Source organism: Euleptes europaea, chromosome 2, assembly GCF_029931775.1.
Source record: "Euleptes europaea isolate rEulEur1 chromosome 2, rEulEur1.hap1, whole genome shotgun sequence".
NCBI lineage: Eukaryota > Metazoa > Chordata > Lepidosauria > Squamata > Sphaerodactylidae > Euleptes > Euleptes europaea.
In genome coordinates this window covers 99,002,762-99,020,049 of record NC_079313.1, presented here as the reverse complement: position 1 = coordinate 99,020,049, position 17,288 = coordinate 99,002,762, and the positions used below count along the sequence as shown (strand labels likewise).

The 17,288-nt window shown below is 42.5% G+C and overlaps 1 protein-coding gene across 1 annotated transcript in view; it reads left to right on the top strand.

The window, feature by feature from the left end:
• Positions 1 to 16,466, top strand: part of RSBN1 (round spermatid basic protein 1) — a 30,797-nt gene extending 14,331 nt beyond the window's left edge. Inside the window, exons 2-7 of the mRNA XM_056867534.1 lie at positions 4,682 to 5,352; positions 11,497 to 11,634; positions 12,247 to 12,389; positions 13,602 to 13,769; positions 14,506 to 14,614; positions 16,036 to 16,466. Of these exons, the coding sequence (XP_056723512.1) occupies positions 4,682 to 5,352; positions 11,497 to 11,634; positions 12,247 to 12,389; positions 13,602 to 13,769; positions 14,506 to 14,614; positions 16,036 to 16,398 (1,592 nt within the window). The 3' untranslated portion in view covers positions 16,399 to 16,466. The remainder of the gene's footprint in view (positions 1 to 4,681; positions 5,353 to 11,496; positions 11,635 to 12,246; positions 12,390 to 13,601; positions 13,770 to 14,505; positions 14,615 to 16,035) is intronic.
• Positions 16,467 to 17,288: the final 822 nt, after the last annotated feature.

The window sequence follows — 17,288 nt, the reverse complement described above, 5'->3', positions numbered from 1 at the left end:
ACAGCCAATTATGGCTCTTGTAAATGGTCTGTGAACTGCTTTTGAATTTTACACAATTACATCTTACCCTGTCCTATTTGTATTTCATGGCCTTGTTGTTATTTCCCATAAACCCATATGTAAGTGTCTGCCTAGTGCATCTGAAGAAGTGGGTTGTGGTCCACAAAAGCTTATGCTGGTATCCAATTTTAATGGTCCACGAGACTCCTGTTTATTTTCTTCTGCAATAAACTGCTGTTGTGCTGCATTTACTAGCTACAGTTGCAGTGCTGTTTCTGTATTAAGGGACTTTGCACCAGAAATCTTTATTGTGAATAAAATTAAAATGGTAAAGTGGCTGACCTTTTTCTTCTCAAGTCCTTGTTCAGTAGCCTTGTTACAATGGCAAAATAGTTATACCCTTTTCAAAACCAACTAGCATCACCTCCATATTTTTATTTTGTGCCACTGCAAGTGTCTGATCCATAGTACCTGATTGTGTACAATTTGAGTTAGTGTTAAATTACACTTCTGAAACAATTAAATTGAGAATCCAGTAATACTGTAATATTAATTTGGTAGTTTCCACTATGAAGTGTTATCTTTCTCCCTCTACCCCAGCAACTCAATAGGTATAAACGAGTGCACTCCTTCAACAGCCGCACATTGTGGAGCAAATACCATCACTAGGGTTGCCAGCCTCCAGGTGGTGGCTGGAGATCTCCTGCTATTACAACTGATCTCCAGCCGATAGAGATCAGTTCTCCTGGAGAAAATGGCTGCTTTGGCAATTGGATTCCATGGCATTGACCTGCCCTCAAACCCTGCCCTCCTCAGGCTCAACCCCAAAATTTACAGGTATTTCCCAACCTGGAGCTGGCAACTCTAACCTTCACAAACCAGAAGAAAACATGAGCTGCATGTTGTTGATTTACAAGCTAAGATGTAGTGCAGATTTCAAACTGAAATTCTTTTCCAGAGTACAGTCTGGTACATTCCTCTTCTAAGAAATTGTGAACTGTGTATTTCAGCTTTTGATGCAGTTGTATACATTTTTATGCACCTGCCTATGTATGGACTGCCTAGATTCAAGCCTTGCCATCCACACCCACGTTTTTACTTGTAATTCTTACTATGAACTGTATACAGTTAAATCAGCTGAAGAAAACCTTTCTACATTAATCTACAAGCAGACATGTTTCTATTTAAATTCTCATACAATATTTATGAAGCTTTGATCTCAGTCCAGAATTACGTGTTCTATAAACATCAGTGAAAAATGTATCAAGTTTCCTTCCTACTTGTTTTTAAACCTCCAGATAGCTATACCCAAGATATTTGATCTTGACATAGGCTATTTTCAGGAGGATTACAAAAGCATACTATCAAATTTATTCTGAATTTATTAGTAGATTTTAGGGGGAAATTAAACATGTCACCTTTCTGGAATTTACATGGCAATCCTATGTACTCTTATCTGAGAGTATGTCTCATTGAACACTGTGGAACTTACTTTTGAGTAGACATACATAGGATTGTGCTGATGCTCCTCTTTGTATTATATTACACCATACTTTACAAATGGCTTGGCTAACACCAAAATTACAATTACTGGGCTTATTGTTTTCTTAGAGTCATGCTTAGCCCGTCCTGAGTAGAATAGCTTCTTAAAATTGAAATGGATGGCTTAAAAATCACTGCTCAACAGAGCTGCCATGCACGACTGTAGGTTTGACAGGATCTAAACAATGCATGTGTCTATTTAAAATATGTTGTTGGCTTAATGCAAGAGACCTAGTACTATGTTAAGAATATATAATTATGCCTTCAATTCTACTCAGGACTTCAGAGAACTTGTCACAGCAACTTACTAAGCTTTGATCTCAGCAGTAGTTTGAAGTAGGGAGCCTGTTTGTGTGGTACTGCTGTATTCATGGACTCATTGTGACTGATAACTCATTCTGACTTCAGGCGGTGCACCAGATGATGAGTGGTGGCTTAAAATAACTATTGAAGCTGTGTATGATTTCCTGGCTGTACTGGCTGTCGGAGCAGGCAATAAGAACAACTGTCTGGATTTTTCCTCTTGACTGCCTTGTTCCTCTGTAGCAGCCTTTTTTCAAATTATCCATTGTTGGTCCTTAGCAGTTAATACCTATGGCTTAATCTGTGTAAATATGCATAGCACAAACAGGTTCATGAGGGGTGGATGCACAGGAATAACCACCTATCTTTAGTGTATAAGCTGGGCTCTTTCTCTGGACCTGGCACAAACTGCTAGGCTTTTCTTGTGGATCCCGAGGGCTGGACCCCATGTTCTGCCCTTTTAACAAAACATTTGATTTCAAGAGCTTGCGACCTTGGTTCTTTTGATTTTTTTCTTCATAAATATTTTCTTAAATACCTTGCGTTTTTTTATACTTTCTATAAATATGAAGTTTCCAAGAAGGGCATAATTTTCTTTAGTAGTCAAGCACTAATCATTCCTGTTTAGCATACCATCCTCTTAACCATTCACACTGTGTAATAGGCACTCGTTTCATTTAGTAACCATAACTTGGAGAGCTGTAATGGAGAACTGTGTCCGCAGCAACCACCTCTCTCTCCCTTCCTCAATGACCTTCAACTTAAGCCCTGTATATACTTCATGGAACTTAATAGGCTTACTTCTGAGAAAAACTTGTCTAGGGCTGAGTTGTAATTTTCCTTCTTTTTAGTCCTCTCACTGGAATCTGTGAAATCACATGTGAAATCACATGTAAATATTCTACTGGTAGAATATTTTCTGAGGAGCTACTGTAGCCTAATAATAAGAGATACTGGAAGACTGCTTGTTGTGTTAAGGGTTAGTGCTGATGTGGTGGCTGCTGAAATACATGGATTGCTAGGGAAGAGAATTTTTTTTTAATATAGAGGGGAAATAAAACTTATAAACTTTTGATCCAACAAATATGTTGGGTTTTGTACATCACTGAAATTTGTTGCTGCTTCCCACATTGAGATCTGACCTATGAGTCTTTTGCAAGCCATTTCTCAGATTACAGTTTTACAATGCATTCCTAAGGAGAGTTACTCCAGTCTAAGCCCATTCATTTCAGTGGGCTTAGACTGGAGTAAGTCTCCTTAGAAATGCACTGTTAGTATTGGAAAGGTGGTCTGAGCCAGACCCATGGTGTGGCAAGTGGATCTCTGTGACTAAATGCCTATCTTCCAGTCATGAAAGTGCTGGCCTTTACTCTGAGCAACTCTACTGCCCACCCCCCCTCCCCCGTAGAGAATTCCAGCCAGGCTTGTGTGCACCTGTCACTCTAGAGTCAGCTGGTCATGGTGGACCATCCTCTTCTTCCTTCTGGTGTTTGGAAGCTGGTACCTGCAGACACAACATTGCTCTTTCTGGAGATACTCTTTCCTAGCTTTTAAGTGAAAAAATATATCCTAGCAATGGCTTTATGTGCTTATTTGAAATCTTAAGTGTTCCTCACTGCTGGACCCTCCTGAGGTTTGATCTCCCATCCTTCTTGCTCTGGGTCTTTTCTGTTTGGTCAGGGGAAATTCCCCATCTGTTAAGGCTGCTTCCATCTGTTTCATGTGTAGGTGTATAGACAAGTTATTCAGATGTACTTTCCCTATCCTTCCGTCTACCAATGTGGGAGTTGATGATGAATTCTGGAGAATCCCCATAAATAGGTATACCAGACACTTTAAAATATGTGCATGTACCATAAATCCTGTGCCCAGAAAAGCTGAGCTCTGTAACTTTCGTAAACTTTGACGATTGTGTGACACTTATTACTGCAGGTAATTTCTTCAGTGCTTTGTTTTTGCTAGTGATGTGAAAGGGTAGGGAGCTACAAAAGATGCTAAAGCCCCTTCCTGAACTGCTGGGAGCCTGTTTCGGCCACCCCTCTTCCCTCTGAGGTTTCAAAACTCATTGCTCCTCACAATTCCTTCCTTGCTTTAAAAAATAAAATAAAAACTGAGATACTTAGGAAATGGAATTCTGCATCTCACACCAATACAAAATCAGTGGACATACTGCCCTGCTGATAATTCAGGAATGAGTTTGGCATCTGATTTGTAGGGATTCAAACCCTTCTTGTGCAATGATTTGTGATAGGATTGACCTACAGCTCCCACTGATTTCAGATCTCTCCTCAAAACCAACTTTTTCTTTGAAGCCTTTTACACAGCCCCCTTCCCCCCACATCCAATATAAAAGTTAAGCCTAAGTATGTGCTACAGTAACATCTACATGCCTATGTTGTTCCTGTGTATCCCCAGCAGCTCCTTCTTCCCGACTTCTGTTTCCTTTATGACATGTTCCTCAGGGCTGGGATGTGACTTCTTGTAGTTTGTAAAGTGTATACACACTGACACTGCTATGTAAATAATAAGCAGTAGTAATACTTGAGTGAATAGGAACCGACACAGGAAGTAGCTGTAACTTCTGGTTAATTTTTAGCTCTAGAGATTATGAATTTCAAAGGTCAAGCTATGTAGCCATAATCTTGTGTCTTTTTTTTTTCATAATGAAATGAAACAAACACTTTTCTTCTAATCTGGTATATCTAAACATTGACAATTAGTAACAGTTTCCCAAGGAGTGTGTGTGGCGAGGCGTGTTACTTCCTAAATTCCCTTGAGTATTCCTGTGGATAGTTATACAGCAACTGCAGAATTCTAATTTTATTATTATTTCTAGACAGCAGAGATGAGAATGGCAAGACCCAGAGAGCTGATGGTCTTATTGTGAAGAAAATCAAGAAAAAGAAGAAAAAGAAACACAGAGAAGACATGAGGGGGAGACATCTGAAAATGTACAACAAAGAAGTACAGACTGTGTGTGCTGGTCTTACCCGTATCAACAAAGAGATTTTGACTCCAGGGGAGAGTGATAACTTGGAAGAAAACAAGGAATCTTTTAGGTATCTAAAAGATGAACAGCTGTGTCAGTTGAATTTGGGCATGGAAGAATACAGAATACCCCAGGGAGTGCAGTCTCCGTTTACTACCCACCAGGAGCATTCTGTTCGCAGCAACTTCTTAAAAACAGGCACTAAATTTAGTAACTTTATTCATGAAGAACACCAGTCAAACGGTGGAGCTCTGGTCCTTCATGCCTACATGGATGAACTCTCATTTTTGTCTCCAGTGGAGATGGAGAGATTTGCAGAAGAGTTTCTTGCTTTGACATTCAGTGAAAATGAGAAAAATGCAGCCTACTATGCTCTAGCTATAGTCCATGGGGCAGCTGCATACTTGCCAGACTTCTTGGATTACTTTGCTTACAACTTTCCTAACACTCCAGTGAAAATGGAAATCCTTGGCAAGAAAGATATTGAAACAACAACAATCTCAAACTTTCACACTCAGGTAAGAGAAACTGTCTTAAATATATAAGATAACATGAAAGAGTTCACTTTAAAAATCCTGGAGTTATGGTACAAAAACTAGGAGTATTATAGTGGAAAGCTCAACCAAAGTTAGTCAGTGACACCTGCTATCTTGTATACCACCCCAACTACTTTTATTTCACATAACCAGCACTCCTCCTCCTCCTTCTCTGATCTTGACCAGTGCTCCAACATGAAATGACATTGCTTGGCATTCCCTCAGTAATCCTTCCTTCATCCCCAGTGTTTTAACTGATGTTTTTATCTTTGGTACTTATTTAAGTAGCCCCGTGGAGCAGAGTGTTAAGCTGCAGTGCTGCAGTGCTGCAGTCAAAAACTCTGCTCACGACCTGAGTTCGATCCCAACGGAAGTCGGTTTCAGGTAGCTGGCTCAAGGTTGACTCAACCTTCCATCCTTCCAAGGTCGGTGAAATGAGTACCCAGCTTGCTGGGGGTAAAGGGAAGATGACTGTGGAAGGCAATGGCAAACCACCCCGCAAACAAAGTCTGCCTTGGAAATGTTGGGATGTGACGTCACCCCATGGGTCAGGAATGACCCGGTGCTTGCACAGGGGACCTTTACCTTTACTTATTCAATGATGCATTTTTGTGTTCGTTTTGATGGCTTTTCTACAAATCCTGGGGTTCCCCCAGGTCTACAGAAAAGTCTTCCTGGGAGGGATCTCACCAGGGTCAAATACATTGAGTCTATCCTCCAAAGCAGTCATTTTCTCCAGGGGAGTTAACTCTGTTGCCTGGAGAACAGTTGTAATTCCAGGAGCTATCCAGGCTCCACCTGGAGGCTGGCAACCCTAGGTTGTGAGGAGACAGTGAGGAGGGGGCAAAGTGAGCAAGGGGAGGGGAAATAGGGTGGCTGTAGAGAAAAGGCTGGAGAAGAGAGTGAATGAAAAACAAGGTGGGAGGAAGAAAGTAGAGAAAAGGCTGGGCAGAGAGAAAGTAGGAGCCATCGTGTGTGTGTGATAGTATTTCCTCTTGTGAGCATCTCTCCAGTCCCCAACTTGTAATACTTCTAAAGTGTTTAACTTTGCTGGCTCATGTCCAAGGTTTTTAGATTTTGTGTTGGGATCCAAAGGTTTTCCTTCAGTAGAAGGGGGATTTTTGCTGACCTTCCCTTACTGGTCCTGTCCCAAAGGAGGAGCATTTTGGGGAGCTTTGTGGGTTGGAGTAGAAGAAGAGAATCAGATAAACTTTCCTTCTTTCTGTTGGTGGAAATGACTTTTATTAGTGGAAAATGAGCTTTGCATTCAACCCATAGTTGTAATGATGCCAGTGTCTGGAAAAACATGTTTTGGTTGTATGTCACACAAATTTGCTTATATGCTTGTATCTGTGCTCTAGATGTTAGTCTTATTGTTGTAAGGCCCTGGGGGGGAACATTAATTTTTTTCCGAATGGAAAACCTGAGGAAAACTGATAAAAATACATTTTATTTCTTTGCAATTCATGACATGTGCTAAGACAGTATAGGATAGAGCAGTTTATAGGGCTTTCTAGCTTTAGTATTGGGTTTATTTGCAATTGTAGAGGACACGTATAAAACTAAGGTATTTATACATTTAAATTCCATAAACATGCCAATTTACACAATTATAAGCTACAACTAAGTTATAAACGATGCCTTTTATGTTGTTAAAATAGCAAAACAGGTTTAGGTTTGATAGGAAAGCAAGTGTTTCACAGATTTCAACTTTCCCCCAATTCCCCCCAAGATTTCCCCCTCCCATCCCCCTGAAAAAATGGCTTCCCCCCATAGCATCAGTATTTCCACAGATTTTATATCACTACGTGTTGATAGTTTTTTGGCTGGCTTTGTAAAGTGCTTGATTTGCTGTTTATGGGGAGAAATGCAATATAAAATGTAAGTAAATAGCCAAACCTGGGCCCACAGTGACCTACAATAACATCTCTCCCCCCTCCATTTTATCTTTGCAACAACCATGTGATGTAGGTTATGCTCAGAGTGACTGACCCAAGGTCACCCAGTGAGCTTCTGTAGAAAAGCGGGGATTCAAATCTGGCTGTCCCATATCCTAGTCTGACACTCTAACCACTATACCACACATATCGTCTTTACTTATGAAGTAAAGAAACTGACTCTCTTTAGCACTTGCAAGATTTTTGTTTGCTCACTTATGGATCAGGGTAATAAATCTGTTATCAAGCACAGTGAGTTAGTGCTGGAGCTGTTAATGAAGTACATTTCTAGGCAGGAAGGTTGATGGAACATTCTCTAAATTTGGGGAGTACAGATAAATAGTGTAATTGCCCATTCAACTCTTTCTGGACAGTTGCATGTGAGAGAACTGCTGGCCCATGAAGGTGATCAGAGAGAGCATTTGTGAGTAGTAAGAAAAAGATAGTTAGCTCAACAACTCATTTTCATAGCTCTGCTAGGTAGGCCCATTGTAAAGTGCTAATTACATCGGGACAAACTTGAACAATATTCCACTTTGTTTCTTGGACCATCCTGTCTTTACGTGGCGAGGCCAACAATCCTGCAGGGAGCGAAACTGCTGCTGTGACTTGTTGTATTCCCAGCTGGCAGTCATGTAGCAGGAGGCCACAGCTGTGGCTTTTACCCACAATTACCTTTCAGACCATGCCACCGTTTCCTGGGGCCGCTGTACCTCTAGTGCTCACTGTTAAACCAAGCAGTGGCAGCAGAGGATGAAGCAAAATACCTTTGGGCACATAAGTTGACAAAATACCTTGAGTGCCCCTTTGTGTTGGCCCCTAAGGTAGGCAAGCTTGTGCATTTTAGTGAGTGTGACAGGGAAGTCTGAGTATTCTAATTGTCCTGGGATATGTTTCTCTCTCCCCTCCTGGCTGACACACTCTGGTTCCAGCGCACCTTTCTGTATCTTCAAGTCAGTCTGTAACTGTCTACCTACATAAACCCACTTGCATATTGTTTGTACACTGATCCCATATATGCCCATTGTCATCGTCTTATTCCTCCTGACACTTTGATTCCTCAGTCTCCCACCAAGAGATTGGAGCTATCATCTTGGTAACAATAGAATTTCCCGCTCTGAAGGAAGGGCATCTTGATCTTTGGGTGTTTCTCATTCATTGCTAGGGGTAGGCAGGACTAAACTAAAACTTCCTGTCTCACCAAAGAATAACCTCTGTCAAGCTCCCCTTCTACCCCTACCTCCCAGTCTGGTACTAGGGCTAAAGGACTGAAGAAGCATAATGCTCAAGCAGGTTTAAACCTCAGAACCTTTTGCCTTTCACAATGAGGAAAAAGTAGTGTTTACTGCAGAAGGCCAAAGTGGGAGTAATATCTAGGCCAGGGGTGGGGAACCTCACGCCCGGGGGCCATATGCGGCCCCCAAGGCCATTTTTTGTGGCCCTCGGGAGCTCCGGGGCCCTGCCGCGGAGGCAGGGCGCAGGGTGGCCCTCCCCGAGGGTGTTCCTGGGGCTGCGGCTTACAGGGGCGCTGTGGCGCCCTTTGGACCTCTTCTCGCCAACTGTCGGCTGTTGGTTGGCGAAAGGAGAGGGGAGGGGGAGGGATGCTTCCTCCAAGACTGCCCTCTACAGCCGCGGCATGCAGGAATGCCGCGGCACATTGTAAGCCCCTCTCGCTGCCTGTCGGCTGTTGAGCTGCAAGGGGGGGAAGAGGCCGATGGCTCCCAATGGCAGAGCATGCATTCGGGAGCCGATCAGGCTTCGGGGGGGGGGGCTTTTGTGGACTCTTGGGGGAGAAAGTATGGAGACTGGGTCACCGCCATGTGTGTGTGGGGGCTGGGAGGCTGGGGCCTGGTCACGCGGGGCCGGCGTGTGTGTGTGTGGGGAAGGCTTTTCTCTCTTCCTCTTTTTCTGTCACTCTTTCTCCTTTCTCTCTCCTTTTTCTGTCTTTGTCTCCCTCCTTCCCTTTCTTTCCCTCCATCATTTTCTTTCTTTCTCCCCCTCTCTCCATTTCTTTCTCCCTTTCTCTCTCTTTCTCCCTCCCTTTTCCTCTTTCTCTGTTTTCCTTCCTCTCTTCTTCCCTTGCCGATCGACTGTGGGCTGCGCCCCCGTGGCGCCTCGTTTGCTCGGGCCCATTGCTGGCTGCCCTCCCGCGGGGGAGGGGGGCCCCTGCAGGTCTTCGCTGTGTGGCCTCCCCTGGGGTTTCCAACCTCCAGGTGGTGGCTGGAGACCTGGCAACCCTAGCCTCTCCCCCCCACCGGGAGATCTACACCTGGTATGGCCCCTGAATTATGTCATAAATGTGCAAATGGCCCTTGGCAGGAAAAAGGTTCCCCACCCCTGATCTAGGCAGTGTAAAGCATCCTCATCTCTCACTACAGAAAAGTCAAATCTTTGGGAGGATACAAATCTGCCAAAAATAATTAGTTCTCTGAAGGCTGAGACTGCACATATGGGCAAGGGCAGAGTGTGTTTACGTATTGGCCACAAACCTCTATCTGCTTGGCATTAGGGAATAATTTCTAAGGTGAAGGAGGTGAATTGTAGGCAGGTATAACTTAGGAGCCTCCCATTTTAGTAATTATGGCACTGAATAATTGCTATCTCCCCACTCCCAGCTTTCTCAACACAGTTTTGAGTGGCAAAAGGGTTGGTACACTTGCAGTGCAAGTCAGTGGGCTTAGAAGAGTGTAACTCTTCTTAGGATTGCAGTATTGTTTAACAAAGGACTTGTATGATCACAAGCAAATCACCTTTACCTGGATAACTGATGGTGTGTCATGTTGCAGATATACGACATGCCTATTTGTGATAACTACAGCACATGAAAATTGGATATGGGAGGCAATAATTGGCACTAAAACGCTACCTACGTTACATTTTTCAAAGTTAAAGGTCCCTTGTGCAAGCACCGGGTAATTCCTGACCCATAGGGTGACGTCACAGCCTGACGTTTACTAGACAGACTTTGTTTACGAGGTGGTTTGCCAGTGCTTTCCCCAGTCATCTTCCCTTTACCCCCAGCAAGTGGGGCCTCATTTTACCGACCTCGGAAGGATGGAAGGCTGAGTCAACCTTGAGCCAGCTACCTGAAACCGACTTCCGATGGGATTGAATTTAGGTCGTGAGTAGAGCTTGCACTGCAGTACTGCAGCTTACCACTCTGCGCCACGGGGCTCCTCACGTTACATTTAGTGCATAGTTAGTTTCCATGTTTTTTTATTTTTAGACTGGTAAACAGCCCGTCTCTTCAAACCTGCAATTGTGACTACAGAGATAACACGTGACACATATCTCACTCCATGACACCTGTGGAACTCCCGCCTATAACAGCCTCAGGCCGTGTATCTCATGGTTTCAGATAATGGGGATCTGGCAAACCTAGCTGCCCTTAGTATCTCACGTCTCTCACTATATATAACATTTCTGGTTGTGGGTCTGATTAAATCTTTTTCAGATGCAGCTAGGGAACATTAATGGGGCTGTTTTAATACATAAAAACCACAAGAGAAATTTGCTCTCTAATCCAGAGAGTTCATGTGGAAGCCGACAATAGGATGCACCTATGAATGCGCTTCTAGTGAGAAGAGTGGTGAAACTATGTAATCGATACATAGCAGGTTTTATGGGTGTTTACTGAAGGTTGCGTATGCTTTGGAATAAGAAGCGGTCTCTTTCACCAGAGTGGTCTTTTCCAGCAGGGATTGAACCTGGGACCTTGTGCATGCCAAGCATATGCTGTACTATTGAGCCACAACCTTCCCCTTTGGAGTTTAATCTTCAAAGGGTGATTCTGGTTCCCTTGAGGACAGGTACCATACTAGCATTATGACAACCATGGCTGCTGTGACAGATAAATAAGGGAGATAGCTAACATTGTCAGGAATTATCTCAAGTTCAACTTTGCTGTTTAGATGCTTTGATATAGTCCCTGCACTGGATGAAGATGGCTATCCCACTAGACAAGTGAGATGTTCATCATGCTTTGAGCATGATTGCATTTTCCTGGGAGGGCACAACCTGTCTTTCAGGCTATCTATCTATGGGAAACTGCTAGCATACTTAAGCTTCAAGCAAGCTTCTTTACTAGAATTAACCATAGACTTCACAATACCATAACATGCTGTGTTAAGTAGCTTAAATACTATGCTGTGGAACAAAAATGCATTGTAACTTCTTGACACCCTCTCAGGTCAGTCGAACGTATTGCTGTGGAACCTACAGAGCAGGTCCGATGAGGCAGATCAGCCTTGTTGGAGCAGTGGATGAAGAAGTTGGAGACTATTTCCCAGAATTTCTTGACATGCTGGAAGAATCTCCATTTCTTAGAGTGAGCATTATTTTTGCTACATACTAAACCTTATTCTTTAAAATGAGTTAACTATATTATTAGCAATACTAATATCTGTAATACATTCCTAATCAGTAATTGAACAGCTGGGGAGTAAAACAAACAAAATTGAGTCTGCCTACTTTTTTTGCATGACCAAATAGCAAACATTGAGTTTGGTCCAAAACACTGGGGACAGGACTTTACAGAACAGGTCTGTCCCTTCATGCCTCCCAGAGTTGCTCTTTTGTGGCAGGGAGACTCTTGGGAACAAAGTGGGATGCAGTACAGGGGGTTGTAGCTCAGGGGGAATTGGCAGAACTGTATCTTTTATTCTTTGGCAGGCTCTACGTGTTGTAGTGCCCCCCCCCCCACTTGCTGAATACCATTCTGTTCCACAGGGCCCCCTGATCCTAAGGCTCTGTTGTTTAGGAGGCAGAAGGTTGAGAGTGAGATGTTTCATGAATATAGTTATCAAACCTACTGTATTCTGTTAAGAGAGAACAAATATTTTATGTAGAGTTCTTTTGATGCTGTGTTGTCTTACTATGGGTTAGCATGTGCATTACGTCCTATGGATTAGCTGGTTCACATTTCTTTTTCGGTGTACAGATGACTTTGCCCTGGGGTACTCTTTCTAGCCTCAGACTTCAGTGCCGGTCACAAAGTGATGATGGCCCTATAATGTGGGTAAGGCCAGGAGAACAGATGATTCCGACAGCTGATATGCCAAAGTCCCCATTCAAACGACGCAGGTAATGCTACTTTTATTATCGAGGACAACATTTTACAGTGAGAGGAAAGCTAATAATCATGTCTACAACATTGATCATTTCCTTCTAGTTCTGATTCTGAAACTAGGTCTGCTAGTCTCCACCCCAATGTACTGCTGCACCAATGCATCAGCACAATTTATGACCGACACTGGAGTATTCTTCTTGCAGGTCATCTATGGAGCTACAATCATGTGCAGTAATTTACCTGCAGTGATTTACCTTTAGCTATGCATGTCTAAGTGCCATTGTAGTTAACAGGATGTAAGCAATGGGGTGCAAGATACCGGGCTGGATCTAGGGGTGTGCATTTAGTATTTCTGAGCTGAAGACACCCAAAGTTAGCTGTTTTGGATCAGTGTGGGGATATCTGGAATGACCCAACACACTAAGTTCTGGGAGTTATGGAAATTTATCCCCTGGAATTTTGGGAGTGTTTCAGAGAAGACAAGGGTGGGGAGGAGAGAGGAAGTTGGCCCTGGCAAACAGCTGTTTAGTGCAGCCTAATCCCTTTAAGTTTTAAAAGGCTATTTTCTGTGGCAAGCTTCTGAAGGCTAGTCTATTCCTATAGAAAATGATAGCCCTTTAAAACTTAAAGGGCCCAATGAGGCTGGCCAGACAGTTATTTGTTGGAGCCATCTTACTCTTGCTCCGTCCCTCTCTCCCTCCCCACTCTTGCTGACTGGGCGGGGGATTCCCCACGTTGTGGTTCTGGGTGGCTTTTTGAAAGGACATGATTTTGAGGTGCTGAAATTACGGAACCAGAAAACTATTCCCAAAAATAATTCAGAAAGTGAAATTACCCCCCCCCCCACTTCAGCATAATAAAATCAGGCCATTCAAAAAAAAAAGCCCCCAAAATAAATTAAAACATATTTTGAAGTGCATCCCCCTAGGTGGATCCACACCAAATTTGCAATTTCCACCAATTCCCCTTTCCCTCTGCAGACCCTCCTCATGTAATTCCACAGATTCCCCATGCGCTTAGAAGTAGCACTTCATGGAGATCAGTGGGAGGCATTCTGCTGATGAAAAAATTAGTCTGGTTGTAAGCTACCATCCTGTGTGTGCATAAAATAAAGCAATCCTTGAATATCAAGTTAGAAAAGCACTGTAGTTCTAAGGATGTCAGTTGTGCACCCCCCGCCCCAATAATTCTAATAATCTTCTCCCTCTCTTCATTTCATTTCATAGATCAATGAACGAAATAAAAAATCTCCAGTATCTACCTCGGACCAGTGAACCCCGTGAAGTTCTTTTTGAAGACAGAACACGAGCACATGCTGATCATGTCGGGCAAGGGTTTGACTGGCAGAGTACAGCTGCTGTAGGAGTGCTGAAAGCTGTACAGTTTGGTGAATGGTAAGAGTAGTAGTGGTTTGGTACGAAGATGGAATACGGACATCTTTCAAATAATGATAGTAGGCACACTTGTAGAAACATTTAAAATCTTCCATGCTCATGAAAATAATCGAGAATACAAATCCAGATTTCGGCAAGCTCCTGAGGTTGCCGCCTTTTTCTTTCAAATGTAATTTGCAGGGAAGAGTGCTCATTGCTTTTTCTGCACACTCTTGGAAAAGTTACTTGGCATGTTTCACTTGCATATTCCAAAGCAGAATTAATAATTCTTTTTGGTCTGTGTGCACCCTATAAACAAATGAGATATGACTTGCAAACTTGTAGAGCTAAGCTTTTAGATGTGAAATCCGCCCTCTTTCAGGCCCAGGGACACTTGTGCAAGCCTGAGAGGGAGGAGTTGTGACCCTTCTCACTTCTTTTTGACTGTGACAGTATCAATGGGGAACTTCTCTAAGTTCTCGTCCCTGAACTTCTCCTTTACTTCAAATAAATTTATTTGGTCTTTGAGTTTCTTCTTTTGGAGTTTTCTTGTGGGGATTTCTTCTTTTGGAGTTTTCTTGTGGGGATTTTTTTTATCACAGTTGCCTGATCTGTGTGCGGTGGGACCAACCACTTTTAAGAGGTGTCATCTCTGTGGGGACAAATTACCCTCCACTGGCCAGTACAAGTGCCTGTTATATTTCAGAAGGGGTATGATGACACATTCTCTAAATATTTTATATCTTCCTTCCTCTAGGAGTGACCAGCCTCGTATAACCAAAGATGTTGTTTGTTTTCATGCGGAGGATTTCACTGATGTAGTTCAAAGACTTCAGTTGGATCTACATGAACCTCCAGTGTCACAGGTACTAAAAATTTTCTGGTTGAGACTTTCACTGTGCAAGTCTTTCCAAAGCAATGGAGGAATAGATTTTCCTCCTTCAATTAAACAAGACCCCCAAAATATGGAATGCCACACAGATGAAACAGAGAAACATGCATACTTTCTGCTAAAGACTTGCACTTCATGAACACAGTGTAAGTAAAGGTGACCTCAGATTGTATGGTCCAACTCCTCTCTACAAAGCAGGACAATCCATCCCAGTCTCACACAGAATGTCACAAAGAGCATTCTAGATGATGCTTCATTGATGCCATGTACATGTTGTACCACAACACTGAATTGTCTTGCCTAGTATTTTTAACAAAATTACTGGATTTCAAACACGGTTACTTGGTGACTTGTCACCACTTTGTGACATTAACAAACATGTTTCTTCCTTCATATTTAGAGGTCCTGAACTGATAAGAGGTCTGTACTGCTAAATCAGACAAATGTAGAGTGTGGGGGGGAAGCTTACATGGTGATTATTTTATTATTATGGAATGGATTTTACTTCATTCATACCACCGTTCTCTTCTCCATTTATCTCTGCAACAGCCTTATGAGGTAGGTTAGAATGAGTGTGTGTGATGGGCTAAGTTCACCCAGCAAGCTTTTGTGGCAGTGGGGATTCGAACCTTGGGTCTTCCTGTTTCTAGTGCAACACTCTTAACCACTACACCACACTGGCTTATTTATGAATGCATCCCCCTCTGACTCTGCTTCCTCTGTTTCATGGAGCTTCTTTGTGTTACATAAGCCATAGCTTGGATGCCATGAACCATGAATAAAAGGCACCTCACAGACATGCCCATCACCCCTGAGACCTCTGAAAAGTTCATGGTGGAAGTTATGGGAGTTTCATAGACAAAATGCCATGAGGTATAAAGAGCCACCATGAAGAGGGGGCTCTGGAGACACCGCCTCTTATGCCTATGGTGTGTTCCCTAGCAGTTGAATCTGTGTTGGTGGAAGATGATGTTGGGGGTCATTCTGCCCCTTCCTTACAGGAGCTTTCTCCCTGTGGGATTTTGTCCGCAAAGCTCCCCCAGCATCAGCTTTTGGGATTGTTGGGGAAGTGGGAGGAGGGAAAGATCTGCAACAGCATTCTTAGTTTATATGATCCAAGCCGCTGGGCACCTTTGCTGAATTCACTATTTGATTTTGTGCTTTTCTTGTATTAATGTACTAGCAGCTCCATCTCAGGACTGTTAGTATTTGTGATACTTTAAGGCAAGTTGTTTTTAAGAGGTCCATGCTTCAAGTGAACCAGGTGGCTTTTAAGAATTATTAATAAAGCTAAAATTGGTCTTCTAGACAGAATATAAGCACTTTGAAATATAAATGAATACCTAGTATAGACCATGCATGTGGCTTACCTCCAACCTATTTTTCTCCTTCCAGTGTGTTCAGTGGGTGGATGAAGCCAAGCTAAACCAAATGAGACGAGAAGGCATTCGCTATGCTAGAATCCAGCTGTGTGATAATGACATTTACTTCATCCCTAGAAATGTCATTCATCAGTTCAAGACGGTGTCTGCTGTGTGCAGCTTAGCTTGGCATATAAGACTCAAACAGTATCATCCTGCAGGGGAGAATTCTCAAAGTACAGAAAGCATTTCAAACATGGACAGCAGCATCTGTGACAAGATGGAATCAGATATTGAAGACCAATGTGTGCTTGTGAAACAAGAGTCTGAAGAAGTAGGAACAGAAGTGCAGATTACAACGGTGGCACCACCATCCTTGTTTTCGTCTCTGTCATGACTTGTCCTATAAGATGAGCTAGCTCAGTCCCTTCCAGTTTTTAAACTAGAATCAGATCAGCAACACAATCCACAGGCTTTCTTGTGTGATATGTACATAATCATATACATTTTTAAACTGCTTTTTAAAATTTTGATGTGAAGTTATAGTTTTATAACTGGGTTATGTTTTATTGGAGAATATCTTGCCTATAATTCTATAAAGAGAGGTGACATTCCAAAATGTCAAGCATATCTTTTTTACACAGATTATGCAAAGTTAGAATTGTATTTTACTCCCTTAGTACAGCATGTAGTAGTGGACTACAGATTTTTTTTAAGGGAATGAGGTAATAATTTGTCATCTCTATTTTTCAGGAACTTCAAGTATTTAGTAAATCTGATACCCTTACATCTGTTCTATCTTTGGCTTTCAGCATAAAAGGGATGGTTTCTTGTGGAAGATTCACAAAGTAACTCTCCCATCTGATTTAATGGCTTGAATGAAAGAGAAAGCAGAGCACTTTTAATGATCAATGACATTTCCTGTGTGTGTGTTTGTGTGAGAGAGAGACTTTTGAAAGCCTGGAGGAAGCTCAAGTTACCAGCAGTGTAGTTTAATTGCTTATAAACACATTAACAAAGAAGCTGATGTATGAGATTAGTTGTAGAGAGTGTGTGATCTTCTTGAACAGTAATAACTGACACTTCCCATACCTCTGCTTTTAATGTTTTGTGGGAACAGTGTGTTTTAATAACTTTCTTGGTGGCATAATGTAACACTAGTGTCTAATGAACGTAACTGTTGGCAGTTTCTCTGAGGAAACTGTTCTCTTTGAGCACTTTAAGGCTTTACAATATTCTAACCAATTTGGTGGCTTGTTTAATTCACAGCAAGCATCTGAGATGGAA